This window comes from Pavona decussata, unplaced genomic scaffold (assembly GCF_977016875.1).
Source record: "Pavona decussata unplaced genomic scaffold, jaPavDecu1.1 SCAFFOLD_260, whole genome shotgun sequence".
In the NCBI taxonomy this organism is placed as follows: Eukaryota; Metazoa; Cnidaria; class Anthozoa; order Scleractinia; family Agariciidae; genus Pavona; species Pavona decussata.
Genome location: NW_028145663.1, coordinates 1,560,001 through 1,586,876, shown reverse-complemented (window position 1 = coordinate 1,586,876; position 26,876 = coordinate 1,560,001). Strand labels below are relative to the sequence as shown.

At 38.6% G+C, this 26,876-nt stretch overlaps 3 protein-coding genes and 1 pseudogene across 5 annotated transcripts in view; 1 reads left to right on the top strand and 3 right to left on the bottom strand.

Annotated features, from left to right (window-relative positions):
- Nucleotides 1–1,120: 1,120 nt before the first annotated feature.
- LOC146456218 (melanocyte-stimulating hormone receptor-like) lies at nt 1,121–4,822 on the top strand. The gene has a single exon (XM_085093388.1). The coding sequence runs from the start codon at nt 1,452–1,454 to the stop codon at nt 2,367–2,369; it is 918 nt and encodes a 305-aa protein (XP_084949514.1). The 5' UTR covers nt 1,121–1,451; the 3' UTR covers nt 2,370–4,822.
- Nucleotides 4,823–6,046: 1,224 nt separating this feature from the next.
- LOC146456217 (allatostatin-A receptor-like) lies at nt 6,047–8,647 on the bottom strand (annotated as a pseudogene).
- A 3,923-nt stretch (nt 8,648–12,570) lies between these two features.
- Nucleotides 12,571–13,709, bottom strand: LOC146456216 (melanocyte-stimulating hormone receptor-like). Its single transcript, XM_085093392.1, has one exon. It carries the CDS (start codon nt 13,658–13,660, stop codon nt 12,746–12,748), a length of 915 nt encoding a protein of 304 aa, XP_084949518.1. The 5' UTR covers nt 13,661–13,709; the 3' UTR covers nt 12,571–12,745.
- A 4,312-nt stretch (nt 13,710–18,021) lies between these two features.
- Nucleotides 18,022–26,876, bottom strand: part of LOC146456215 (coiled-coil domain-containing protein 171-like) — a 34,870-nt gene continuing 26,015 nt past the window's right edge. For 2 of the 3 annotated variants that reach the window (XM_085093323.1, XM_085093322.1), the window contains exons 21-30: nt 26,811–26,876; nt 25,642–25,883; nt 25,250–25,465; nt 24,403–24,594; nt 23,444–23,589; nt 22,162–22,348; nt 20,630–20,854; nt 19,991–20,076; nt 19,578–19,664; nt 18,022–19,491 (exon numbers count right to left, since the gene is read on the bottom strand). The exon at nt 26,811–26,876 is cut by the window's right edge. In XM_085093323.1, coding sequence (XP_084949449.1) covers nt 19,404–19,491; nt 19,578–19,664; nt 19,991–20,076; nt 20,630–20,854; nt 22,162–22,348; nt 23,444–23,589; nt 24,403–24,594; nt 25,250–25,465; nt 25,642–25,883; nt 26,811–26,876 — 1,535 coding nt within the window. In that variant the 3' untranslated portion in view covers nt 18,022–19,403. The remainder of the gene's footprint in view (nt 19,492–19,577; nt 19,665–19,990; nt 20,077–20,629; nt 20,855–22,161; nt 22,349–23,443; nt 23,590–24,402; nt 24,595–25,249; nt 25,466–25,641; nt 25,884–26,810) is intronic. The other variant, XR_014858841.1, reaches the window with a different exon arrangement.

The following is a 26,876-nucleotide window of genomic DNA, read 5'->3' as shown; positions in this document are numbered from 1 at the left end:
AAATACTTCCAAAAACTAGCATATGTTCAAAACTGAGATGTGAATAGTAAAAAGGACAAAAACAAATAGAAATGAATAAGCGTCAATAAGGTAAAATTTAAAGTGACAAAAAGATGGAAAAATAAGAAAAATCTCAAGTGATATTGAGAATACACAAAAGGTGAAACTTTGTTATTTAAATACTCTGAACAAAATAAACAACTTTGTGCGGATGGATTCAAGCTGATATCTTTTAAATTTGTCTTAGATCTTTTGTGATGAACATTTGCGATCAAAAACTCTGGTTTTTCAAGCCGACAATTATGCCACATTTATCTCTACAAGATGGCCAATATCTTTTATTAAAAACCGCTCGCCACTACTACCGTATCTCTGTACATAGTTAATTTTTCAAGGGTTTTTTAAATGAAAATATTAAGCATTTTGTCCAACTCTCTGTTCGGCTTCTATCATGTCGCTGAAGTTTTTAATGTCAAGGTAAATAACTAGCCTGCCACTGGCATTGGAATAAACTTTCCCACGAAGACTGTCAAAAGACTGCACAAATACTGTAAAGACTATTTGTCACACGACTCTTCAGGTAGTTCCTATGCTGTTTTCTATTGGTCGGTGACATGGGCGCGTTGAGCATTTTCTTTGATCAGGTGCAAGCCTGTTCAAAAAACCTAAGTTTTGGTTTTGTATTTATTTCCTTTATTCAGAAGAATTGATTAGATAAGGAAAAAGGTTTTAATAAAATTTGGCCCTAAAATGATTATCACATTTTAATGCAGCAAATTGTCTGAGGCTGTTGCGAAATGCGTCTTTCTTTTGTTGCCCGCGCTTGACACTCAAAAACATAATCCAGTCGTTGTTTCACCGCAGTGGATGGCTTCGTTTACAAACGCAAAAGCCGCTATCGAAAAAGGCTCCAACAATTTTGAGCGAATTATCTCGAAGGCTAGCTACTTAGTTAAACAAGGATTGGCAGTTTTTGGCTGTCATGAAACGGTTAAATATATCGTTATTATCGGTTTCTGTATTTTATTTTCTTCACAGTGATATATTGTTTTCTAGGGTTAACAGCAACAACAACAACAACAACAATAATAATAATAATAATAATAATAATAATAATAATAATAATAATAATAATAATAGTGCTGAACTCTACTTCCGTGTCAATTAAAAAACTTTAGCCTTTAGCTGAAGGAGGAAATACTTCACCGCGAGTTGGAAAGGGTTGAAGGATGACAGTAACCTGTCAAGCCAATATATAAATTATGTCATGACGAACACCGAAAGTGCAAATTGCCAATTTTAGAAACAGTTGTTAAAACAAAAGGCAACACAAATCGACCGAAGTCCATTTCATAGGCTCAAATTACAAAGTTTGAATTGTCCGGAGTGATTTCTAGCTACCGACATTTTAATCTTGTCTGTCTCAGTTTGACGTTCTGTTAGCGCTCACGATGACCTTCCTCATGAACAAAACTCAAAAAACCTGCTTCTTTTTGGACATCAACTTCGACAGAGCAGAAGAGGTTCTCATCACAAACATTGTAACATGCATTATCAACTCACTGTTTTCTTTGTTCACGTTTTGGGGAAATTTCATTATTCTGCATGCGATGCGCAAAGCACCGGATCTCCATTCACCATCTTTCCTCCTCTTGTGTTGTCTCGCAGTTCCGGATCTTCTTGTGGGTGCGATTTGTCAGCCAGTTTTGGTGGCTTTAAATATAACCGACATTGTGGATGACCTTAATGCTTTCTGTGTATTGACAGTGATCCAATTTATGTCTGGCTACATAACGTCTGGAGTATCTGCTCTCACTTTAGCGGCTGTGTCCATTGATCGCCTTCTTGCTGTAACTCTCCATTTACGATACAATACGATTGTCACTGTTCCTCGGGTTTTCAAAGCCACTTTTTTTCTCTGGATTTTTTGCATAACAGTTGTTACACTCAAGCTTTGGATGAGCAATGCTGCATGGAATTTTATCCCGGTGGCTATTTCCTTTCTAACATTATTTGCTGTTACCTATAGTACTTCCAAAATTTTTCTGATTGCTCGTAGACACAAACGACAAATAAACAACCAAAACATGGCCGCCATGAGTCTTCAGACCAACACGGTGAACGTTCTCAAGTGCAAAAAGTCTGCTGTGACTGTACTGTATATTTATGGTTTGTTGTTAATTTTTTATCTTCCATTTATTACAACCATTATCCTCGAGACACTAATTGGGTACACAAGGACAATGAAGATTGTCTTTAGTTACACTGCAACTGCTGTTTTCATCAACTCTTTCTTGAATCCAATCGTGTACTGCTGGCGAATAAGGGAGATACGACGAGCTGTTAAGAATGTTCTGAGGAGAAAATAAAAACACTATCAAGCGAAAGAGATGATTCGGCGGTTGTGAGCTCGGCTGGCTATTTGTAATTGGCATGAAAAGCAACTTCGTGTTCAATTTGACCAATGGCGCGTGTTGATATTCTGTAATTTAAGTTTGTCATGAATGTATGTCTTAGGGAAAAGAACTACCGGTAACAGAATGTGGAATGAGTAAAGGTCAAGCAAAAGCTGTATAAATGATGAGTCATTTCTTGTTATGTAACTGAGTTCGGTATTCTAATAAGAACATCCGGAGGAGAAGAGGTGAGAAACCACGATGGCTGATAGAATCAACGAGTAACTGCACTGAGAATAACCTTTTTTTCAAGGAAATGTATTCAGTTCTGTAGAGTACATGGCAACAGAAAGAAAATATCTTCAGCAAGAAAATATCAGTATGGCGGAGGCCACTGACACAGGTGGCAGATACATGCGTGGATAGTGGGCTAAGACGCCGCTAAAGCACTTCTATCCTTTTTACCGTGGTTTCAAGTTCTATTATAAAGAAATGATAAAAGAGCACCAAACCTGAAATAATGTTTTATTTTAGGTGGAATATTCACTGAGAATTGTAGCGCTTAAAAATGTCATACATGTTCACTATCCGGTTATGAGTAGTAATTGGTTTTCCGGCGGGGTCAACTATCTCCAGTGCAATTTCGAGACATTGTCAGTATCCAATAAGTAGTTTGAATACAAACCTGAAGAATTTACATGTCGCTTCTTAAAATCGACCGCGGCTGGAATTTTCACCAGTTCTCGTTGGCGCACGCGTCTGTTTATTGCGGGTTGATATGGAGTACATCCCCACCAAAATTCTATGTTTATCTTTTGTCATTCTACTCGTATTTTAGGTTACATCATACATTGTAAAATTATACATTTCATTTTCGACACCAAACATTGCTCATTCGACATGCGACACTAGCTCTAAATTATTTTAACAGCAGGTACCTTGGGGGCAAAGTAGCCGTTGCTTGCCTTGGGTTACGACAGTTACAACATTACATACTAGTCATAAAAAGAGGTAGCTGTATAACGTGTATTTATATATAAAAAAAAAGCCGCGATTATATTCGGATAAGTGTACGTGCATCAACAACTTGAACCGTTTCTTGGCCATCCTTTGAATTAAAATATCGCATAAAAGACAAGCTTCGATTTATTTCCGGCCACACCATCTTTTCAGAATGTGACTAAAGATACGTGAAAAATTTGAAAATCTTAACCTACAGCATTCTGAAAGTGAACCTCGAAAATTTTCAGAAAGATAAATCCTGTGGACTGATTTTCATCATCCTCCTGTTTGTTCTTCAATATCTGAAGGAAAATGAAACTTCATGTTCAAAGATATTTCTTTTGTCGCTAGATCCCATACATCAGTGAAGTCAAAAAGGAAGTCAAAGCCGTGTCGGCACTGCGTAATTCGTTGACTAAATTAAATAACAATTCTTCTACGGCGCACCTCGTTGGCAATGATCATCCCATATTCAACGAGCGCGAGTGCAATATTTGCTTGCTGAAAACAACCAATAAATATTCCTGATTTCGGATCTCGCTCCCCGATTTCATTTTGAAACGACGATTAAAAAGCCACTATTTTTCTGGCATGGTATAACGGCTCATATCCCATGGCCGCTAAACCAATCAAAACTCTTAATAAGGAGGTATATATGTGACAAGTTGGTGAATGAGAGTTAAAATACTAAACAGTATGCCATAGGATCCGTTATTTGTTTAATCCCTCTAGCAAGATACTACAGAATAATGCACCTGGCTAATCAGGATAGTGAAATAAATATGACTGAATAATATTTCGAAGTAAACAAGATATTGGCACTGAAGGCCATTTTAATATTACTGATATGGTTGAGCCGGGGAGAAAACTCCTTCACGAGATCAATACGGATGTGCCTTCCAACCAGATCATGATTTTGCGACTCGTGATCCAGAACGAAGTGTATTATATATCGAAGGCGTTTTCTAGGACAGAGTTTGTAACATCGCTAACGTATACGAAAGCCTTAAAATATCAGCTGCGATTTCAACTTATTCATAGAGGAGTACAACTGCAGAATTTCGAATGTATCAGTTGACTGAAACTGAGTTGAAAAAAGGAAGCAATAACTTCTCAATAATTTCATCCGCTTTGTTGTTACTATTACCTGTTTTTAGAAACATCATCATCATTTGCTCGCTGAAGCTAATGATAATTTTGCAAATAGCACTGTTTAAATAAAAGAAATAAATTTACATTTGAAATTACAATAATGTATTATTAGAGCCTGAGGGCTAACTTAACTGGAAAGTTTTCTAGTTACCCCCCGGCCTTTTAGTTTCGACTTTAAATACATGTGAAAAGAATATGCTACAAAGAGTTTGACTAAGTTATTTAAGATGTATAATATAAAACAAGACACATGCTAATTCTAACTGAAGATAAAAAAGAAGATAGAAAATAAAACTAATTTATTCTTAACGCTGTTGAGTGAGAGGGTGCGCTTTTAGATGGTTTGTGAAGGAAAACGTATTTAAAAATTTCAGGTGCCTAGGGGATTTTTCCAGAACTCAATTGCCAAAATGAAAAAATTGGTTTTGACACTTGATTTATAGAGATTGTCACTGCCCACTTATCTTGTATTGTGACTATGTCAAACGGGGTTGTTGCGGAATTCTTTTAACCCCGCTCCGCTGGTTCAAACAAATCAAGAGGACTGTATCTTTCGATGTAACAACACGATTTAATCCAATCCAACAATCTACTGCGATGTACAATTCTCACATATTCAACGTTCGTAACACAACGATCAACGTAACTAAACGATCAACGATCAACTAAAACATTCTAAGTATACAGTGGTTCTTCTACTATCCTTGCGCAAGGCAGTATTTTTACATTAATCACATGTACAGTAAAAGTTCCCATTGTAATGTATCTAAATTAAGTGTCTATTACAAAATCGCACGTTCTTTCACCTTATTTAGCCTAGGAAAATGCATGCAGTTACATCATTTTATATCGTAAATATGCTCGGACTTTGTCTACATTATTGTGAAATCTAATGTCACGAAATCTAATTTCTTTGCGCTACAAATGTCAATTTCTAGTTAATATTTAATCACAGAATAATCAAGTTAAGCATCACCTATTTCTTTCCCGACAGGGGTATCATTTCACAACTGCAAAACACCTCTAAAACGCGGTGTCAATTTGGCAGCCCGAGTGGCACACACTCTCCCCCCTTTCCGGAAACCCCTTCGAGTTGGACAATATTTCGAATCAAAGATGTTGAACAGAAAGCTATTGGCCAGTGAGGTTATATATTTAATTTAAAGATACTTTCCTTCACCGCAAGGCAATAGTTTTGTTAGGTTTGCACTGAGCCTTCAAGCTCCTTTAACCCCCGGCTTCAACCATTCTACTTGATCCATATTATGAGCTACGATCGCTTGCAGCCATTTAAGAATGAATAAATAAATAAATTTATATAGCGTTTTCTGCTCTTTCCTGGGAGAATAGCTTCAGGCCGAGAGACTTTCACCGTTTGGGCCTCTTTGCCATGAACCCATAATGTTATTCATGAAAATTTTATGTCATTTCAAAACCCAAAATGTTTGTATGACAACAGAAACAAAAAAATAATTGTCTAGTTTTGTTATAAATTATCACCCCAGTGTAATACAACTGTCGATTAGTGCCTCTGGCCAGAGAAAGAGCAGGCCTAATATTTTTCAAGTGACTTGAAAAATATTAGGCTAATGTTTTTCAAGTTTTCGCATTTTTGTTTCAAAACTGCGCTAAAACAGAGTACGAGTTGTTTCTGTCAAGAATTGGGTTGATTTCTCTACTCTCGTTGTTCTAGAATTATTTTGTAGCAAAGTGAAGTTCCTATTTCACCTTTTTGAACAAAAGAGGTCAAAAACCTCATGATACTTCCCCTTTAAGTCTAACCAAGGAGGTTTCAGAGCGGTTCCGATTAGGTTTGTAGTCAAAATTCCTTACTACGTGCGTCCTTCCTTCCCTTACCATCACATTGTTCACATCAAGAGACAAGTTTTTCTCCGCTTCCTCCCCTTTCCCCAGCCAACGGGTTATTACTGTTTCTTGTTTCTTAGTCAAAATTAGTGGTTTTTTTCGTAGTTTTTCGTTCACGGTTGCTAATCAAGTTTAACTGTTCACATTTATTGCTGTGTTGTTACTTTAGCCTTGATTCAATTAAACCTGCCACATCCGTGGAAAGATTCATCCAGGCACAGACGTGTGAATTTATACTCTGGGGTCCTCGGTTATTTGGGATCTACCATGCAATTTACCAGAGCTCACTTTTAACACTAGGCTGGTCTAATAGGCAGATGTCGCGATATAAAGACGGTTGTTTCCCTCTATCTCAAAGGTAAAAAAAGCTTTTAGCCCAATGCTTTCTTCTTTCTTGTATATTGAGCATCCCAATCTTGTCTATTCAAATAACCGATAGCGACTAACATCCATTTTGCAGCCAAATCCTGATACCATGTTAGCTTAGAGACTGATTCGACAACTGGAACGGTCAACTGCGGTAACTTCATTCAAACTGAAAAATAAAGTTCATTATGTCTCCCTGAAATTAGTTCTATTTCAATTTCCCATCGACCGAGAGCAAATTTTCCTTAATAAAGCCAACAAAGGGAGCTTTTCTAACAATTTATTCTATCCTAAATAAAACATCTAATTAATTTTCGTAGATCATAACAGAAACATCTGGATTGCAGAGTCGTTTGGATTGCGCTTAGTTAATAATTTTTTGTTTTCACCAAAAAAATCTCAAATAATCATGTCAATTGAATCTCATTCTGAGGGGACCTCCCCGCGACAGAAGATGATGCGTTTGAATCCTTCTTGGAAGTTTGTACTGCGAAAGGCGTACAATACCGGATTAAGACATAAACTGCAATATAACAATAAATGGAAGACAACGGAAAGACTCGAATGCAACTTCAAATGTGACTGTTCAAGAACTCCTGACGCTTGAAGTGTGAAGAAAACAGCAATTGGCCCACAACTAATGGCATATCCAGCAGTCGCCAAAATAAATGTGATAACAAGTTTTCTTTTTTCAGAACTTCTGTCTTCGTCAGTGTCTGCGGCACATATTGTATGGCTAAAATACAGTCCTTTAAGCAAGGATCCATAGCAATAAAGAAAAACTGTAATTGGAATGTAAGCATTAAATACACAGTACATAAGCACAAAAATTTTGTTCGTGTGATTCATATCTTCCGTGCTCCATGGGCCAATACATGTGGAGTGCGATTCGCTCCATTCCTGAAGGAAGAATTGTGGAAAAACCAATAAAACGCTTGCGATCCAAATGAGAGCTATTGCCTGCTTAATATTCCCTTCCTTTAATCGTAATCCAGTTCTAAAAGGTTTCAGCAAAGCATGATATCTTTCTACTGCCAGCACAGTCAAAGTAAAGCCTGAAGCCATTATTGAAATGTCACTAAGGACTAAAATCTTGCAAGAGACTTTCCCAAACCCGTGACTTGGATATCCAAGTAAGTAAGAAAAGAAGTAAAGAGGAGCTAACAAAATGGTGATAAGATCGCAAGCAGCCAGGTTTGCCAAAAGGTAATTTGGTTGTCGTATGCATCTGTCTTGTTTTGTGAACAATTCGGATGACCAAAACATTGCCAATGAATCCAATGATATAAAATGGAATACCAGCCAAAAAGAGTCCAAATTCAAGCCTGTTAGCATGAACCATAATACTGTGGTATCTTTGTATTTCTTCTTTACCGCTGCAACTTTGAAGAGTGATATTCGACACATCAACAAATTACCCCTTTATTCGACGGAGAACGTGCTTTTTATGATAAACAGATTACATGGCTTGTCATTCTGTCATTCCCGACATCCGTTTAAATGATTCCTACGATAATTAGCACTTTCCGTATTAAAATTGCAAAAACCTTCACCTCCTCATAATACACAATTCTTTGAGAATTGCGCTATACGCGCGCATCGTTTACTGTTAAAGTCAGATCTTCTTGATCTTCCCTCTGTTTTATTTTTTCTTTTTATATAAATTCCTATGAGTACCCACATTTTAACCTTTTTTTACGTAATGCTATGGCTAACTAAACATTTGCCTGAAGAAGTTCAGAAAGTGAATTGATGACCTGCAGCTGCTCAGATTCTGCGCCGTTGAGAGTCATTTACATAGGCGATTTCTTGCGCGATTCTTGACGCACTTCGTCGTGCTCCATCTTGCGGTGAAAATCACAAGTGTAAACTAGCGCCGATTTCAGTGCAATTTATGGCAAAACTTTGCTGCGATTTGCTGAAATTTCCCCCAAATCGCCGCCAAGTTTCGAAATCGCGGCCACAGCTCGCGACCATCGCCGCTAGTTTACACTTGCGATTTGTATGTCGAGCTTTAAAAATTGTACGTGTATGCGGGGGTCTTTAGGATAATATTTGCTCAAGCATACGTAACAGGAAATAACACCTACTGCTACATTTTTTTAAGTTGAGTTTGGATACCGTATTTATTCGAATAATAGCCGTGGGGGGGGGGGGGGGATTTTTCGCGAGTATTCGAGGGGGAGGGGGCGATTAATCGAGGAGTGACGATTATTTTTAACACTGTTCACGGGAGGTCGTGCCCTATATATTTTGTTTTATTGTTCCGTTTGGTCATCAATGATCACACCAAGCAAGCAGAGCATGGGCTTTGTAAATCTTAAAAAGTGTTCTCAATTTTGTTTTATGAACTAATAATGTCAATGTCCTCGGAGTCAGAGCCGAGTCCCCGATCAGCTATGTTTCCTACCTAAGGCGTAAAATTTGAACTTTACAGGGGAGAGGGGTAAAAGAAGGAGAGTAGAGGTAGAGGGGTTTGAATATCCAAAGGAGGTCAGGGAGGTGGCGGTGGGGGCGATTATTCGAGGGAGGCGATTATTTCAAATATTTCCACCAAAGGGGGGCGATTATTCGAGAGGAGCGATTATTCGAATAACATGTCGCCTGTAGGCGTGAACGCGGGATATGAACCCATAGTCAGAATCAGTTTAAACGTACAAATAAATGAAAATGCAAATGTGTGGGGTATCCCGGGTAAACGCTAAAAGATATGGAAAAATTCCGTTATGCAATTGTTAGTTTTATTACGTCTACACCGCCTAGGCATTCACTCAAAACAACACTTTTTCATCTCCTATTTCAAATGTCAATTACCAAGCGAAAGAAACCTAGCACAGAAAGGTACCATCTGATTGAAATTTGTAACTGACAGCGCGTTTCTGTGGACAATTTCTAAATTTGAGTTAAGGTGATCTATTTAAAATAAAGGAACTTTGGACAAGTCAAACTCTTTATGATGATTTCACAAAAGCTCTGTACAAAAATAGATGAATTGAGGTAAATAATCAGTTTTGACTTTTGTTGGGTCATTTTTCCACGTTCAACTTTTAAAATTTTGTCACTGTTTTGTTCTTCTTATGGCTCTCAATATCATGGGCGTTCGCGTTGTGTTTAAAAAGCTTAATTTCCAGAATTTGGACGTCAGACGAAAACCTAACTGTAAGGGAAGTGGTCAAAACTACTATACTCAAACAGGACCCACCAAATCACAAAGTAGATGGTGGCCTCTGCCTGCACCCCCCTTCCACAGCCTCAAAAGATGGTGTCTTTATTGCATGACCACCCTCTATCCAGCAGTGAAAATGACAATTAGATTCAAACCTCACTTTTCTTGTTTATCTAGCAATGCTGACTCTTGCTAGCTGAATATTTCTGTCAACTCAAAATTTAAAGGCAATAAAATTTTGTGAGTAAATGATCATGAGACAGGTGGAGTCTTCGACAACACACCTACCCCAGACGAGGTGGGTCCTCTTCAAACAAACTTGTTATGGCTGGTTCCCTTAGAGGTTTTTGGTAGGGCTGGAGTGAAATCCATAATCAATCCATTACACAATACTGTGAACCAGGATATGCCGTCCGTGTCACGATTATTTGATAAAATGTTTTCCTCAGTTTTTTCATTTACGGTCTCTGAATTTCTTTTTTCTTCTTCTTCTTCTTCTTCTTCTTCTTTTTTTTTTCTTTTCTTAATAAAAAATATTGGTTTGGTGCTTGAACTTAGAAAATTATTTCCTCTTTAGAAAAAACAGAAAAAATTACGAAAGCAATATTGGACTTAGATTGGGGAAAATCTGGACTGTTACACCATCGGCCCCATTTTTCTAATTTCTCCGTGCCACTTTTTGATCTCTCGGTTGTCATGGCAACAACGAGATTTCGAGAGCAGTTCGCGCCAGGACAGGACATTCCTTTGGTTATTTTCTGAGACCTTTCGTATGGTTACGTTGACGCTCTACAGATCTCCATTATTCCTAATAGAGAGTCGCCGCTGTAACATGGGGTTATGTCCAAGACAGTTTGGTACAAGTGATAGTTTTATGTTGATGTAACACGATTTTGAGCTGTCTGATGCTCGTTGTTGTGACAAAATCTCACCATCAGTATTCAATTTGTTTAAAAGGCAAACAGTAGTGTCTGCGAACTTGAGTCATAAATGTGTTCGTTCTTCGAGGATTTATACCTCAGCAGTATAGAACCGATTCTTATGTAAAACTTAAGAAAAATAAAATGTTACATTGTAAAATGGTAACGCGTCTCTTTCACTATCAGTAAATAATAGTGTGCTGGAATCAGATAACGAGATGTCAATGAAGTTAGCTTAGGTGATATGTTTATAATTGGGAAAACATGGAACTCATTAACTTTAAAAGCGGGACTTCGTCTAAATTTACTTTACAAAAGACATGGAAATTCTCATAGAAAACGATGACCATCTTGAGATTACTCAAATTATCAATGTAAAGTAATAGCTCTCAGTTGTGCATCTTTTCTTTCTCCTTACATTTACTGGCATTTACAATGTTAGTTACATTTCATACTTTATATTTCTTCCATAATCCTTAATATTAGAGTTACCTTACTACAGCTAGTGTTGTAATTAACTTACAATTTCATTTAGTATAATATTTGTAATTTCTTTTTTCCTTCTTTCCTCGCCTCGATTAGTTAAATACTTGCGGGTAGAAGTGTTTTTGTTATTGTCAACTTGAACAAGTCAAACCCGTTAGGATACAATTTTGCTATTCGGGTGATCTTATCATGGCGAAGTACAAAAAAGAATGAACTCCGGCTGGGAGAAAAATGCTGAGTAAATATCATCATTGTGACTTTTTATGCGGATCTTTTTCCACGTTCAATTTTTCAGACGTTATTTCGTTTTATTTAAGGCTGTCAATAGGCAAGGAACATGCCGCTGTGTTTCATTTCTGGATTCTAGACGTTGGACACACCACTTGTGAGAGGACTTGGCGGGTGGTGAAATGTGAAAACTAATTCAAAAACCACTTAACAACCAAAAGATGTCAGCAGAGCTGCAGCTGCAATGTGTTTTTAGGGTTGGGAGCATTGTCCGCTTGTTCGTTCTTTTGACCACTGAACCATGTAAGGCGCTGCAAATGGCGCAGGTCGCCCACAAGATGTCGACCGTGGAACGGTTATTAGATTTCAGATTCACGCATAGTCGTGTCCAAGCCAAGAAACCAGACACACAAAAACGATCAAGGAAGAATTCTCTCTTCATTCTTTTCATCTTATTTCCTTTTGTTATGTTTTATTTCTTGCCCCATAAAAGGATCAGACGAGAAAATAAAGATTGCCATAAAATTAAGAAAATAATAATTTCTGCGTTTGATTGATCAATTTTTGTGAAATTTCTGGGAAAGCTCGCGTCAACAATAAACACTTTAGCAGTAGCTCCAGTTTCAACGACTTTCATTGAGCTTCAACAATTCAACTCGCTTTTCCCCTACTCTACACACACAGCTCAACACCGAAGAAGGATTGGGAAGTGTCATGGGGCTTTTGACCTCTTTTGTTAAATAAGCCCTTCACTTAGCTACATAATAATTCTCGAACAACGAGAGGAAAGAAATCAACTCAATTCTCTAAAGGAACAACTCGTGATTTTGGAAACAAAAATGCTTGAATTTTTCAAGTTTCAATCCATTCCAACCTACTCTGTCTCTGATCAATAGCATTAATCGACAGTTTTCTTGCACCGGAGTGATAATTTATAACAAACCTGGACAATTATTATTATTATTTTACTTTTTTTTTTTTTTTTGGTTTCTGCTGACAGACAAACATTATTGGGTTTTGAAACAACATCAAATTCGCGTGATATTTCTCCTTAAATATTATGTCTTTGTCCTAATCATGTGGCACTCTCTTCTGAGGGTTTCTTCTGTATCTACCAATAAGCGATATTGTAAGAAATCATGTCCTTCGTGTGGTAAGTGTTCCTATTCTCTCATTCTCAGGACATTCTTAACAGCTCGTCGTATCTCCCTTATTCTCCAGCAGTACACAAGTGGATTCAAGGAAGAGTTGATATAAACAGCAGTTGTAGCGAAAGTAGAGGCAACCTTCACCGCTGTTGTGTTTCCATAAATCGAGTAAACAGGCATCATCACACAAAGAGGAAGATAAAAAATGATGAATAACCCGTACACATAAAGCACAGTCACTGCAGACTTTTTACACTTGATCACGTTCACCGTACGCGTGTGCGTCTTAAAGCTAAGGGCAGCCATGTTTTGATCGTTTATTCGTCGTCGGTGTCTTCGAACAATCTGGAAAAGTTTGAAGGTTCCCAGCGCTGTGACAAAAAATGTGAGAAGCAGAATAGACCCCAGTAAAAGAATCCACTCATTGCTCATCCAAAATCGCAACATAACGAGTGTTATGATGAAGACCCAGAGAACAAAAGCTGTGAGAAATACCCGAGGAATGGTGACGATCATGTTGTATCTTAAGTGAAGAGTCAGAGAAAGAAGGCGATCGATACACACAGCCGCTAAAGTGAGACAAGATACCCCAGATGTTATATAGCCAATTACCTCATGGAACATTTTCAGCGCACAGTACGGTCCAAAGTTTTTTAAAAGTTCAGCTATTTTATATGCCACAAAAGATGGTTGGCACATCGCACCCACAAGAAGATCCGAAAACGCCAGGCAGCACAGAAGGACGAAAGATGGAGAATGAAGGTATTGGGCTTTGCGAATCGCATGCAGAATCACAAAATTCCCCACGCACGTTATCAAAGAAAACACCACGTTGAGAAAACACGTTACAATGTTTGTGACGAAAACGTCTTCTGTGTTGTCCAAGTTGATATCCAAAAAGAAGCATGTGATATGCGGCGTTTTATTCATGACGACGAAAGTCTGTTGTTACACGCTGCCAAGCTTTAGCCAAACTGAGTCCAGCACTGAGCCAATGGGATATCCTCGGTAAAATAAAAAGTGAAATAAAAAAATAGTTTCGTAACGGTGAAGCATCGGTTAGAGCTCAGTCAAGCCTTTGAAAGGCGAGACTAATCTAGCGTTTTCAGTTTGTTTTATCACAATTCTCAAATTTAAAATTACTAATATAAAACAGTTGCGTATGAAGGAATATATACGCTTTCAGTGCACAATCTAATATGACAGCACTCGTCAGCCACAAATTAATAATCACAAATGAAAAAAAACCTCCATGGAATCGCCCATCCTCCTCCTCCTTCCAAATGAAAGATCTTCACGGCATTTACTTCAACGTTTAAAATTTTTAAATTATGAAAAAATGGTCACTTTTCCGTTGGCTGATACCTTAAGAAGCAAAACGCGGATGCTTCTTAAAAGTTGACTTAATTGTCCTCTTTGCATAAACCACTCATGCAGCTGCCACTTTTTGACTTCCTTTTAATTAGTAACTTCGAGAGGAGGGGAAACAATTTTAACCTACTGGTACCTACTGGTAAGAATAATACGGGATAATTTTAACTCCCAAGTTGCCTGCTGGTGAGAACAATACGGAACAATTTTCATACCAAGTTACCTACTGGTAACAATAATACGGGAAGTTTTATCTCAAGTTACCTACTGCTAAGAATGATACAGGGCAATTTTCATACCAAGTTATCCAGTAGTAACAATAATACGGGATAGTTAAAATTTGCATCTCGGGTTTTAGAAAACTGTTTTCAGAAAATGATCTCGATTTTTGGCTTCAACCATGCAACACGAATACATTTTTTTATCAATTGAGTTTCGGGTGTTTGTTAAAACGAACACATTTTTGCCCGTTTGCGCTGTTGAAGCCCTAAGAAAACCTCCATTAGGAAGGGCTACAACTGCAGAAATAGATAACTGCAGCTGCTATTGAAGGAGAAACCCCCTTTAAATAAAGGTATCTATCTACCGTATCTAGAAAGAGATGGCGGAATCGGGGGTGGTAGCTTCTTTTATCGCAAACCGGCCGAAAGTTCAATCTAAAGTGTCCGGTGACGATTCAATATCGGGAAGGTTAAATGTGTCTCGCTATTTACCTCCATGGATATCTGCTCGGATGGCATTACTCTCCTCGGAAATAGGGAGTTTAGTCAAAAAAAAATATCTGCAGTTTTCTTCGGCAAAATGTCAGCACAAAAAGGAAGAACACGAAGTGGAAGAAACACCTCTTATAACGATAGAACGGTCTCTTCCAGCGCCAAATCATCTAAACATTGATGCATTCGCCAATTTTTAACTGTTTTCGAATTAAGCTTCAGATATAAGTAAACTTGTAATCTTTTATTACAAACAGTGCCATCAGCTCAGTTAGACTAACTGGTGTCAATATCGTGAAAATCAACCAATTTTAACGCTCTCTTGACACTAAACAAGTTTAGCAGAACCTCAGAATGTCTTCATGAGACGCTTAAACTGTTTAAAATAAACAACAGCTTCTAGAACTGCATGATACTTTAAGATGCGATTTTTTTTTTCATATAAAAAAAAATAATAAAATGCTCTCCTTGAGTGCCCCGATTTTAAATATCAACAGCGCATATATTGGTCGGCTTTAATTGTTTCCTTTCTCTTACAGATAATTAATAAGCCGAATAAAAGAGAACTTTTATTTGCTCTCCTGCGGCATATTCTCTGAGCTTTATATCAACACAATAATAACTTATTTCTTGGAATGAAATTGGTTGCCGTATTTATTCATAAACATTGTATATTGACGGATTTTTATTCAAGACATTTTTAGTTTGTAAACATATTCAACAATAACTAATTTCTTGGAATGAAATTAATGTTCAATGTTTGTCATATATATATGGAGAGAATTTTATGAACTGAACGGAACATATTTCAAGGGATCATTTTGGCCAAATTTCATCCTAATCGTTCCAAGAACGGTGGTTTAGAAGTTTGCACGCACTACTCGCCAAAATGTTTAGCTCAACAAACGAAGATTTATAGAATCTCCCGACCTCTAGGTGTACGCGAATGGTACTCTAACAATGAGAAAGTGACAGTTTGCAAAGAAAACACTCAATTAAACCTTTTAAGTCCCGACAGTGATCAGCATCAAATTTTTCTTTGTAATATCAATGCTTATTCAACCCCTGAGGTCATGAGAATTTAGGACATGATCACCCAAGGTGAATTTTCTTTATATTTAATAACTTCCACTCAGTACTTTTATGAGAAACGTATGGGGGCAAGATGGGAGAATTTGTACTTTGGTATTAGGGTGAAAGGGTTAACAATCGTGTCAAGAAGATTGGGTGTTGACATAATGAACTTTTCGTTGATAAAGTTTCAATATACTTTTTTATATATGACACAAACTGAAGCTGATTTTAATACTTAATTAACAGCTAAACTTTGACACACTGTTGTACAACTTGATGAGCGAGATTATTGCTATACAGATTCAATGTTAAACGCTAATTAAAGACAAAAATTTGGCTACTGTTCAATACAAAGCAAGTTTGTGGCTAAAAGAGTGAAACAACATCATGTGCCAAACTATCGCTTAAAAATAACGACCAAACAACCGTCAGTTGGTTGTTCCATGATAACCGTGTATGTGAATTTATACTCTTTTCATTCCAAAGTAATAGCTTATCTTACTTAGCTCATATTATTTACACTCCCAAACGTTTTCTGCCTGTAAATAGGGAACACACCCATATGTGAAAGAACCTAGATACGGTTTGGAGACAAACGAGTGAAGAAATAAATGCCGTGCATGCTTATCGTTTTCTTTGGGCCTGGAACGTAATTTCTGAAGGGGTTTTCTTTCTATAGAATCTTTCTTTATAAGGAATCTTTATTCATCTCCACATCTCCACGAAATACATTAGAAAAAAATAGTATAAATATAACGGAGAAGGGGCAAAAAATTTGATAACTTGCTTCTTGAAAAATTCTCCGAGGCAGATGATTACATTGACCTATCTAATTTGATCAAAAAGTGAGAATATCTTAAAAACTCAGCGTATTATATCTGCATAATCCATCCTGCTCTTGTCAACTCTATAACGTACTTGTGTATTATGTTTCGCACTGTGGCTATGTTCGCCTAACTTTACTCTTTAAAAGTAATCAAAGTAATATATCTTCCCTGTTTTACTCTAAATATTGTTAAGTGATCGGCTAAGTATCTTCTTATCGTAAATCTCGTTTCTTTAACTGTACGCATCTAGTCCTAGTTCTTTGTCATTGTATTTTCCTTTCTCTTGTTTTACCTGCTACTGTATTGTAAGTTACTTTTTTGATTCTGTAAGGTTGAACTGCTGTTATTTATTATGCGTCAAAACCACTGCTCGCCTCGAATAGCTGTAGCTAACTGCGAGCAGTGCTTATCTTCTCTTCGTATGTGTTTAAAATCTTTTAATAAACTTGAACTTAAACTTGAAATTGAATTCTGAAGGAAGGGAGAGGAAGAGGTTAAGAGGATACGTTTTTGTCGACTCGAGTAGGAAGATGGGTCGACATCGACACAAAACATTTGATTTCCAAATTCCATACCAAATACTGATATCATCGATACTACGTTTAATTGGAGAATAGCAACGCATCGCAGCTAAGCAACTTGCGGGTTCTGGAATTTATGTTGTAGGTATCTGAAGAGTCTCTTGGCCGAGAGGAAACGCCGCGTCAGACTAGCCACAAACATTTCACAAGTATTTGACAATTATTCAATTCTTTACTGTATAGACTTAAGAAACGACATCACAATGGCAATCACGATGACCTCACAATATCGATCTCGACATCGAAAAAGTACACAATGTCGGTGAATATCACACTCGCATCAGACCGATTTAGCTCGATTTGAAAAACCCATTTTTACTCCCTTAGTCTCTCGACTTCCCGATCCGGAGAATTAGCGACGTCTCTTCTCCAGTTATTACGCACCTTTTGCCAGCACCAAGGAACTTGGTACGGTCCTCTGAGGACAAGAATGGGTTTGAATGTGGTGACGTATGAGGATTCATTTTCTAGATACGCATGCGCAACGCAGTTGTTAATGGACCGGTTCGTTTCGCAATCGCAAACGTTGGACATGAACGGTACGAAATGGCATCTCCAACGAGCCGCACTCCTGACAGTTGCTTAAGTAGCAGTGGCAGATAAAAGTGCAGATTGCGGACTTGGGACAAAATGTAACGAGTAATGACGATGTCATATATCAAGATAATGTCATTTTCAGCATTTTTCGTTGTAAAAACTATGGTAAAACAGTGAAGTACTGTCTAAGTCGTGATGAAACACTTTATTTCTAAAACATCTACAATTATAATAAAAATAACTTGATTGTACTTCAAGATTTTCGCTCTAACTACAACAAGTTGAACACGAGTGCTATCTTTAATAAATTACAACGTTTTGAATAAAATGAATGTATGCAGTTTGTATAAGTAAAAATAAATTAATAAACCAATAAAAAAATCTATGTTTGGATGATATTTTAGCAAAGTCTGTTTTTGTATTAAAGAATAAGGATATGTAACTTCCCTTCCAACAAACTGCACAATATCTAGGTATTTTTTTTTTTTACAGCACCTTATGTAACCTCCCGCTCGCCCTATGCCCTGGGCAGCACATCATTTACGTGTGTGCTTGCTTAGTGGCCTGGGGCCCGTTTCCTGAAAGTCCCGTAACTTACCGGGCCCGGTAAGTGTCTTTGGTGATAAATGTTTCTTCGTAAAAGTCAATTTTTGTTAGCTTTAAATACTAAATTTTAAAATCTTATTATTCTATGAAATCACTGCCCAAGCACCATGACTCTAATCACTGTGTAATCGGCGAAAAAACGTTTAAAAATATACTTATCGGGCCCGGTAAGTTACCAGGACTTTCGAGAAACGGGCCCCTGGTCTTGTAGTTAATCTAAGTACAATTACAAGACTGAGTAAGATCTTATATCAAGTAGTCGTTATAACCAATGTTACACATTAAGTAGGTCTGCATGACATGTCATAGATCAAATACGCTTATATGAATAGCATTAAAATTAACACAAATAACAGAAACATTACAGATTAGAGACGGGCATGCGCAGCTTCGAGGTGGAGTGCAGTTTGTCTCGCGACGGCTAAAACTACATGTATTACATTGCGAAGAGACGTTACGCTACACAAGGCTTAAGTATAAGTTACGGAAGTGTTGCCGCAAATTTGTTGCGGAAAGCAAAACTCACTTGTGTACTCGTCGCAAAATTTTCGGCAATGCGGCAACAAGGTTTTCCAGAGCCTTAGTTTACTTTTCTTTCTTAACTGTTGGTACTCGCAAAAACATTTCGGGCCTATTTTCATACAAAATATTCATTATCAGAAATACGATTTCAATGGCATTTTGAAAGTAAAATAAAAGGTTGCAAAATTTACGAGATTAAGAAACCCATTGCGCTGACTTGTTTGTACTAAAAAAAAACCACTAATCGACAGAAAATAGATTTGAAAAACACTTCTCCGGCCCGAAAATTCTGTGGAAGTTTTGAGAATGAGACCTCTGGTTACGTTTTAGTATTTTGAACTTAAAAACTCTGAAGGGTAAATGCAATTACCTCACTGCACTCAACAGTTGCTAAAATGCAACTAGTAGAAAGTTGTCTTGATCCTGGCGTCAATCTTTGATATCAAAGACCCTGATCTAATAATTTCGAAAAGTCTTGGCCCAGTTGTTTTCCTTGTTTCCTGTAGCTTGATGTCAGGCGTCGTTTTGGACTGAAACGAAAGAAGGTTGAATCAGCGAGATTGAAAACAGCTTAAATTAAACCGAAGCACGGAAACTGTGAATGAATTTTATATACCTTCGGTAACTTCCTTTACTTTTGTCGGGATAACTGCTGGTCGAGGCTAATGAGGGCCTAAAAGACGAGCTGGAATCGCGGTGAGCCCTGGAACGAGATGATGACGTAAACATAACAGAGATTACATTGGAAAATCATAACGCTCGGAGCCTTGAAACCGAGAATTGCTTCCAGCGAATCGTTACGCGAAAGCCCTCCACGAGCTCAAGTTGACTATTCTTGTTGTTGTTGTTGTTGTTGTTGTTGGTTTGTTCTGTCATTGTTGTTGTTTTTGACGTCCTTTGAGTGAATGTACTTCAAGGTACTAACGTGAGATATGTAAGAGCGAGTCACAAAGGCTTTTTTCGGATTAAACTTGGCTAACAATTTTTTCAACTAAGAAAACTTAGAATTAAACACAGGCAAAAACTTACGACAAAGGAACAAAGCTCTTTAAGTTATCCTCATCCCCGTAATTTGAAAAGCGATGCAGTGATGTATCCTTCCCGACAAAACCGCCCTGCAACGAACAGACAACAAAATGAGTGAGCGAAAAGCAGAGAAATTTTAAAACTGCTCTCCAAGCGTGCGTTTCTTGAAAGTTCCGATAAATTTTTTTGGAGAAACAGGCCCCAGAACTGTACAAAGACAGATCGTAAAATTTAAATGTTTCTAGGTCTTCTAGAGCAGTCTCTTATTTCTCTCGCACAAAGTAGAGTAAATAAAACACGACCGAGCGCCAGAAAGCGAAAAATATGTTTGTTCTCACTCGCACGTCCCGTCTCCTTGCGGAAGGGTATTTCTACGCGCCTTTGTGTACTTCCCCCACTCTATTTTATCCCTGAGGGAAATACTGTACAAACGTTCCTACGACCAGGGGGTGATAAGTGGTTCCTGAATTCACAACCCATAGCCAATAACGCTGTACCGATTGTTTTTAAATATCTTTCGATATGAGATTTACGAATTTTTGCTGTTTTTGAACGGCAAGGTTGCTTTAGAGTCATAACATGGTCAGTTCAGGTCAGTCCCTTTAGAGAAGAAGAAAGCAAAAATAAGGCAAAAGACATTACCACGCCGGGGGCAAACTGTCCATGATCGCTGAACCCGTCATCACTCATAGGCCTCCTGCACGCTGCAGCAAGTTCATTCTTCAGTGTTGCTATGTGTGCCTTGTGTGACGCTATCTCCTCTTCTAAGTGCGTGACGCGTGAAATGGCCTGTTGTTTGTCCATTTCCAGCTCAGAGATGCGATCCAGTGCCTGCTGTTGGCACTCCACAAATGTCGTCACCACGTGCTGATACCAAGAGATATGCAACATTATTGGTCCAACAATTTTTCATACAACTTGTCCGCAATCTTGTTGCGCCGTTGCGAGACAAGTTGCAAGTGACGTTGCTAGTGTAACGTACCCTGGAATGAACATATCCTGGAACCTTTTTGTTGCAGTCAGTGTAGACTTTCTAAAAGCTCTTTCCAATATTATTTTCCCTGTTTAATCTTTATGTTATCAGTTTCGCGACTTCGTTGCTCAAAGAAGTCGACTTGTCGCAAGTCTACAGTCAGTGTTGAACTAAATTAAACCGACTTCTACTTTTCTCAATGGTTGTGGCAACAAAAGCAATTGCGAGACATGTTCAATTCAAGCTGAAGGCATGTTACACTAGGCAACGTTCGTGAAACTTGTGTCGCAACAAAAATTACAGATACAAGCCCGGGAGACAAGTTAAAAGAAAAATAGCCTTGTGTAACATAGGCATTAAAGACGCGATGCCCATCTTTTATTTGTTTGTTTGTTTGCTCAAAAACATATCTTCATCACAGGAAAACTAAAAACCACAGTTTCGCTTTGTAGAAGAGCAGTCTACAACTGATAAGAAACCATTAGAGAGTAAAGATGGTTAGCAGTGAAGGGAATGGACATGGATTACAAAATGGACAGGGTTAACAACACGCTATAGAACATATCTAGATCACACAAAGCCAACAACAATCAGGGTTGCCGTTTATAAGGATAAAAAAAATTCCCTGAAGACCCAAGAAAAATCCTCTGGCAATAAAGCCACCGATGAATCTACAAAAATCGAATCCTTCGTAAACATTTCTTGAAACGAGACGACCTTTGTTAACAAGAAAACTCTTTCGCAAATCTAGTGGCTCGCCAAAAATAAAATTCCCCGGGTTTTCGCTGAGTTTGAAGAAGTATTTACAATTTCCCCGACTTGAAGCAAAACTCCCTGACTTTTCCCTGAGCTTCACAAAAAAATCTGTTTCCCCTGACTTTTTCCTTACCGTGGTGATCTTGCAAAAGGTCTGATTTTTTTCGAGCAGAACTTCACATATGGCAGGAAACCGGTAAAAAGTGAGAATGACTACCGAAGACGAGAATAAAAGTGGATCACAGTATGGTCAAAATTAACTTCCAGCAGTGATGGCGTTATCTTATAGAATAGAGTAAGGTAAAGCAAATAAACATTTGACAATCCAATTTCACGAAAACAAATGAGCCATTCTGTTCTTTCACTCATAAATACTCAAAATAGTCTTCAAATAACAAGACAACCCTCAATCCTAATCATTCGCAATTGTTAACAATATATGTACCTGACAAGATAATAATTCGGGGCCCAGGCTTAACCCATCCATCGCCAACCGCTCGTCCGGTAGAATGAGCTGGGGAAGACTGTGCTCATAGGGCCCCTGTGCACCCTTGGATAACCGCACTTGATCTTTACTCTGTTCCAGGGCTCTCTCGACCGACTTCAAATAGCCCATCAAGGCTTCTTTTTCCCTGAAGAAAACACGACAAGTATAAGAACGCCTGATAACAGTTATAATTAGTAAATAAACCCCGGCTGGTGTATCGGATGATAATGCCCAAGGCTGAGTGATTGTCCGAAAAATGAACAGATGGCCGAGAAGCGAACCTTCGAGGAAACTGCGAAATTTTGAGGACGTTTCAGAAATTAACCGGCGGTTTATAAAGTAAATGAACTCATTTCTGGCTTGCTGGTATATCGGATGATAATTCCTCCGGCTGAAAGATTGTCCTCAGATTTCAGTTACCCTCGAAGCTTCGCTTCTCGGTCATCTGTTCATTTTTCGGACAATCACTTAGCCTTGGGTATTATCATCCGACATACAAGCTGCCTGAAGGGCTTTATTTGTCAAATTTTGTACCACGTAACGCGTTTCATTCAATGAGAGCGCGCGGAAGTTAATCGCTGAGTTATAATCTGGGATACCATCATGCAGTGTCGTGTGCCTTCACTGTTGATGTATTCGGTGCATTTGCTTTGGCCCAGTTGCTTAAAACAAAAAAAAAAGGATAAGGATAAACTTTAAATCAGGATTTCAAATGATCCTCGCTTCATTTTCACTTCGACTTATCTCATACTGTCCTTTAACTAAGCCAAGTTGTTCTAACCTTTGAGTCTGCACACAAGACCCTAAAGTATGACAGATCAAATGGCAGCATTTTAGCAACACTAATTTCATGGTGCTGTTTGCTGTGCAAAACAAGCATTTAGGTTCCTTCCAGTTTCGAAGATACACGATCTTGGAAGAGAAGTCGAAGGAATATACAGAGCTTGTTAGACCAGGAAATTTTTTCGTTCAACATGCATCACATCTTTGTTGCGAGACACGTTGGGCGAATCCCTGCCAACACCCAACTTGAGATATATAAAGATTCTACTTTCGGCTCGGAGCGTAGAGCCAAGAAAAGAATTTAATATCGTTCATTTTAACAGCTCAAGGCAGTGAACATTCTTGAGCAAACTCAAAAACAAAATAAGAAACAAAGTAAAGTAAATTTAAACACAATTATGCTTTCATGTCAGAAGAAAAACCGACGTTTGTCCTTTGCCGGCGTTATTCTACCCACCTTGCCGCGGCTGTCATGGCCCTCTCAGCATCACCGAGTCTGTCTACTAAAGCGTTCTTCTCGCTTTCCATGTAGCTCATCTGTTTCGACACCTGACGGATCGCGTGTTCTTTACGACGAAGCTCCATCTTGGCTTCACTCAGACCCTGCAAACCAAAACAAGACACGTTTATATCTTCATTGTCATGCAAAAGTTTTGAGAGCGCGCGAACGTATGAGCGAGTTAAAGGCCATTGATACAATAAAGGCTAGTTAAAATCGGAACGCTTTCCAAAAATATCCTTTGTGAGCACACGAGTCGCCGTAGGCCTATGAGAGCTTTAGAACAAACGATAACGAGAGTTTTTTTTTTTCTCTGTGACTCTTGGAAAATAACCTGGTCTCTTCTTTGGCTTGGGGAGATAGAAGGAAGAACACCTGTGCGTACAGCAAGTTTGGCAAATCGTTGCCGTTTTACCCGGGCTTGAAAGGCCAAGATTAACAATCAAAAGTTAAAAAGAAAATTGCAGCTCGCTCCAACCAATTTGAGCACAATGACAATCGAAAGCATATTTGACTTACGAGCGTTTTCCCGCGCTTGACACCGGCCGCATGTTTTCCCGCGCTTGACACCGGCTACATGTTTTCCCGCGCTTGACACCGGCCGCATGTTTTCCCGCGCTTGTTGGTATATCCAGTTCAAACTACGTTCGTTGTGATTCGCCAAAAACGAGTAATTTAATTTTGGTTTTACAACAATCACCAAAAAAACGCAGCAAATGGTTTAACCCAAGAGTCTCAGTGGTCTGTCTGGTACGACCATTCGGATGACTGTAGTCCCAGAGAGGATTGTCGTTGATTACACTGACTGGCAATTTGACATTCCGAGCAGGGGCAATCTTCAAAGGTCTTCAAAGTCCCAAGTAAATCATATACTAGCATTGTTATTAACCCGATTTGTTATCAAACTCACTAGTTACCTTGACGGCTTCTGCAAGTGTGACGTCCTTTTCTTCGCCCTGATTGGCGTGAAGTTCCAGGCGCTCCCCCATCTCCTGCATCTGAGCCGTCTGTTCGTGGAGCAGGGCCTGGGCCTGTTGTTCACGTTTCAAAGCGTTGTTCAGTTCCTCGCAAACGTTTTCGAAACGAGTGATGGGGACCATAGATAGCATCTGTACACAAGAAAGAGGAAAAACAATTACGTGAACTCAATTAGACTCACGATGGCTCAATTCTAGAGTGGTTGTGTGCTAGCAATCTCGAACCAGAAACGGAAAGTTGTAGTGAGAAAGTAGTGTCAAGGTTTATATTCAATAAAGTTTAGCAAAAATAAACTACCGTTCAAATCACCGAACTAATACTCCTCAAAAAGCCAGCTTCATTAAATTCTACTTACGATACTGCCTGCTCACGCTTTTTTTTTTCTTGCTCACTGTTTAATTTTTTCTTCTGCTCATTCAGCGAACGCGTAGCATGGTCACCGTAAAGTACTCTTGAAGGCGAACATCACTTTATTATAAAAATTTTCTCGCAACATGTCATGCAATTGTTGCAGCGTCGCGAAACACTTTGTACGAAACGTTGAGTAGTGCAGCTCCTGTCGCCACACAATTGCGAGACAAGTTACAAGAACATCACCTAATGTAACAGGCTTAAAGAATTCAATTTTTTTCTAATCAAAGCCACATTTTGTCTCAGACAACTAACACTTCACGTGTCACAGTATGCGAACAATTTAACGTGCGTGCCCAAAAGGAGAAACATCAAACAACGCATTAAAATTAATCAATAATTATTTCCGCGAGAACGTTGTCATTTGTCACCAACCTCCTCCTTTAATTCTTGAACTTTCTCCTCCAGACCCCGCGCATCGTCCTTTGTCTTGCGGAACTGTGACTCAGCAGAGGTCTGGGCACTCTTGACTTCAGCCGTCTCTTGTTTGCTCTTTGAAAGTTCAAGGCGTAGCGATCGTCTGTCCACTTCGGCTGCGTGAAGCCGCTGTGTAAAGCTCAGAATGTGACTCTGAAGAGCGCCAATCGTTCGCTGTGGACGGAAAGCGATATCTCAAAAATTTTGTCCAATCCAGAACTATGAAGAGTCTGAGCACTCACTTCGGTGCTATGATTTGTGAGATAGTTTAAGGCTGGAGGGAGGGGAGAGAGGGAAGGAAAACACGACTCGAAAAATACCAAAGCATTGGAGTTGTAACAACAGCCCACCTGAGAAGAGATGTAAGTTAATCCCGAACCAGAACTTTTCGCCAGCCACTTCTGCAGTCCCAGGCCTAACAACCCAACGAGCTCCCCTCTGAAACCAGAATACCTCTCGTGCCACGCCTCTTCTCCTAAAACCCGACCAGTAAACTCCGTTTGAAGCCCGGAGATGATTTTGCTGTAAGCATTTCTGGCTGCTGCGATTATATTGCTCCCAGATGTAGGGCTGACCGCTCTGCTTCCGCCATCTGAAAAAGGTAAATCAAGACCAACTACCTTTACATTTAAAAAAGATGCAAAACTTGCCATGATTTTAAATAGTCATGAGAGGATCCGAAGGCAATCTCCTCCAAAAAAATTGGGAGATTGTACCCTCTGAAACGCTGTTTTCGGCGTTCGTGAGACCGATTTTCAGTCCCAGATAACAGCTCTGGTCATTTCTTGAAATACTTTTAAGATAAGTACATATTTCTAGTTTGCTGGTCATACTTTGAACTATCATACATTTGTGCGGATGATGGCAAAGTTATTTTCAGTTTCAGTGGTCATTCAAATAAAAACTAGTGAGCAGCACTTTCTTATCTTTCTGTTTACTAGGTTGTGATATGTAACTTAAATATTTTATGGCTTTCAAATGTAATCTATGAACAGTACTGTTTACCATGCTGAAGATAAGGTTTTTTTCTTTGAGAATGGAAAGCTGATATGATCTTTGTGAGTCCGTAAGTTAAATAAATTATTTTAAGATACCCTCAAAACGTTTCAGGAGCCATTAGGTGAATCGGTTTTGCGGATGTGTCGCATTCAAACAGTAAACAAAGAAATAGCGCCAACCCGTCTCCACATACTTTAAATAGCCTTTAAAAAGCTCGAATCTTTTTTGCCACATCGTAAAATGATTTAAGGACGGTCCTACTGATACCGAAGTATTTTTGCGCGGTTTGACTGACTATGCGAGGGAAGTAGGTTTTAGCAAGGGCTATTGGAATCCAAAAGGAAAATTGGAGGTAACATTTTTTACAGCTAATTAAGCAACAACTTTCAAAAAACCAGTGAAGTACAAAGCAATGTATGGCGCTTTTTTCATGTTGAAGCTTAATAATCTCTGAAAAATGCATAGTTACCCCCAATTTTCGTTTTGGATACCAAGAGCACTTGCTAAGCTGTTTACCGACCTCTATCGCCACGCTCAGACTCTCCATCCCAGGCCTCGTCCATTCTTCTCAGTGCTGACTGTAGTT

Coding starts and splice junctions, on each gene's coding strand:
- LOC146456216 (XM_085093392.1), bottom strand. CDS start 13,660: ATGAATAAAACGCCGCATATCACATGCTTCTTTTTGGATATCAACTTG.
- LOC146456218 (XM_085093388.1), top strand. CDS start 1,452: ATGACCTTCCTCATGAACAAAACTCAAAAAACCTGCTTCTTTTTGGAC.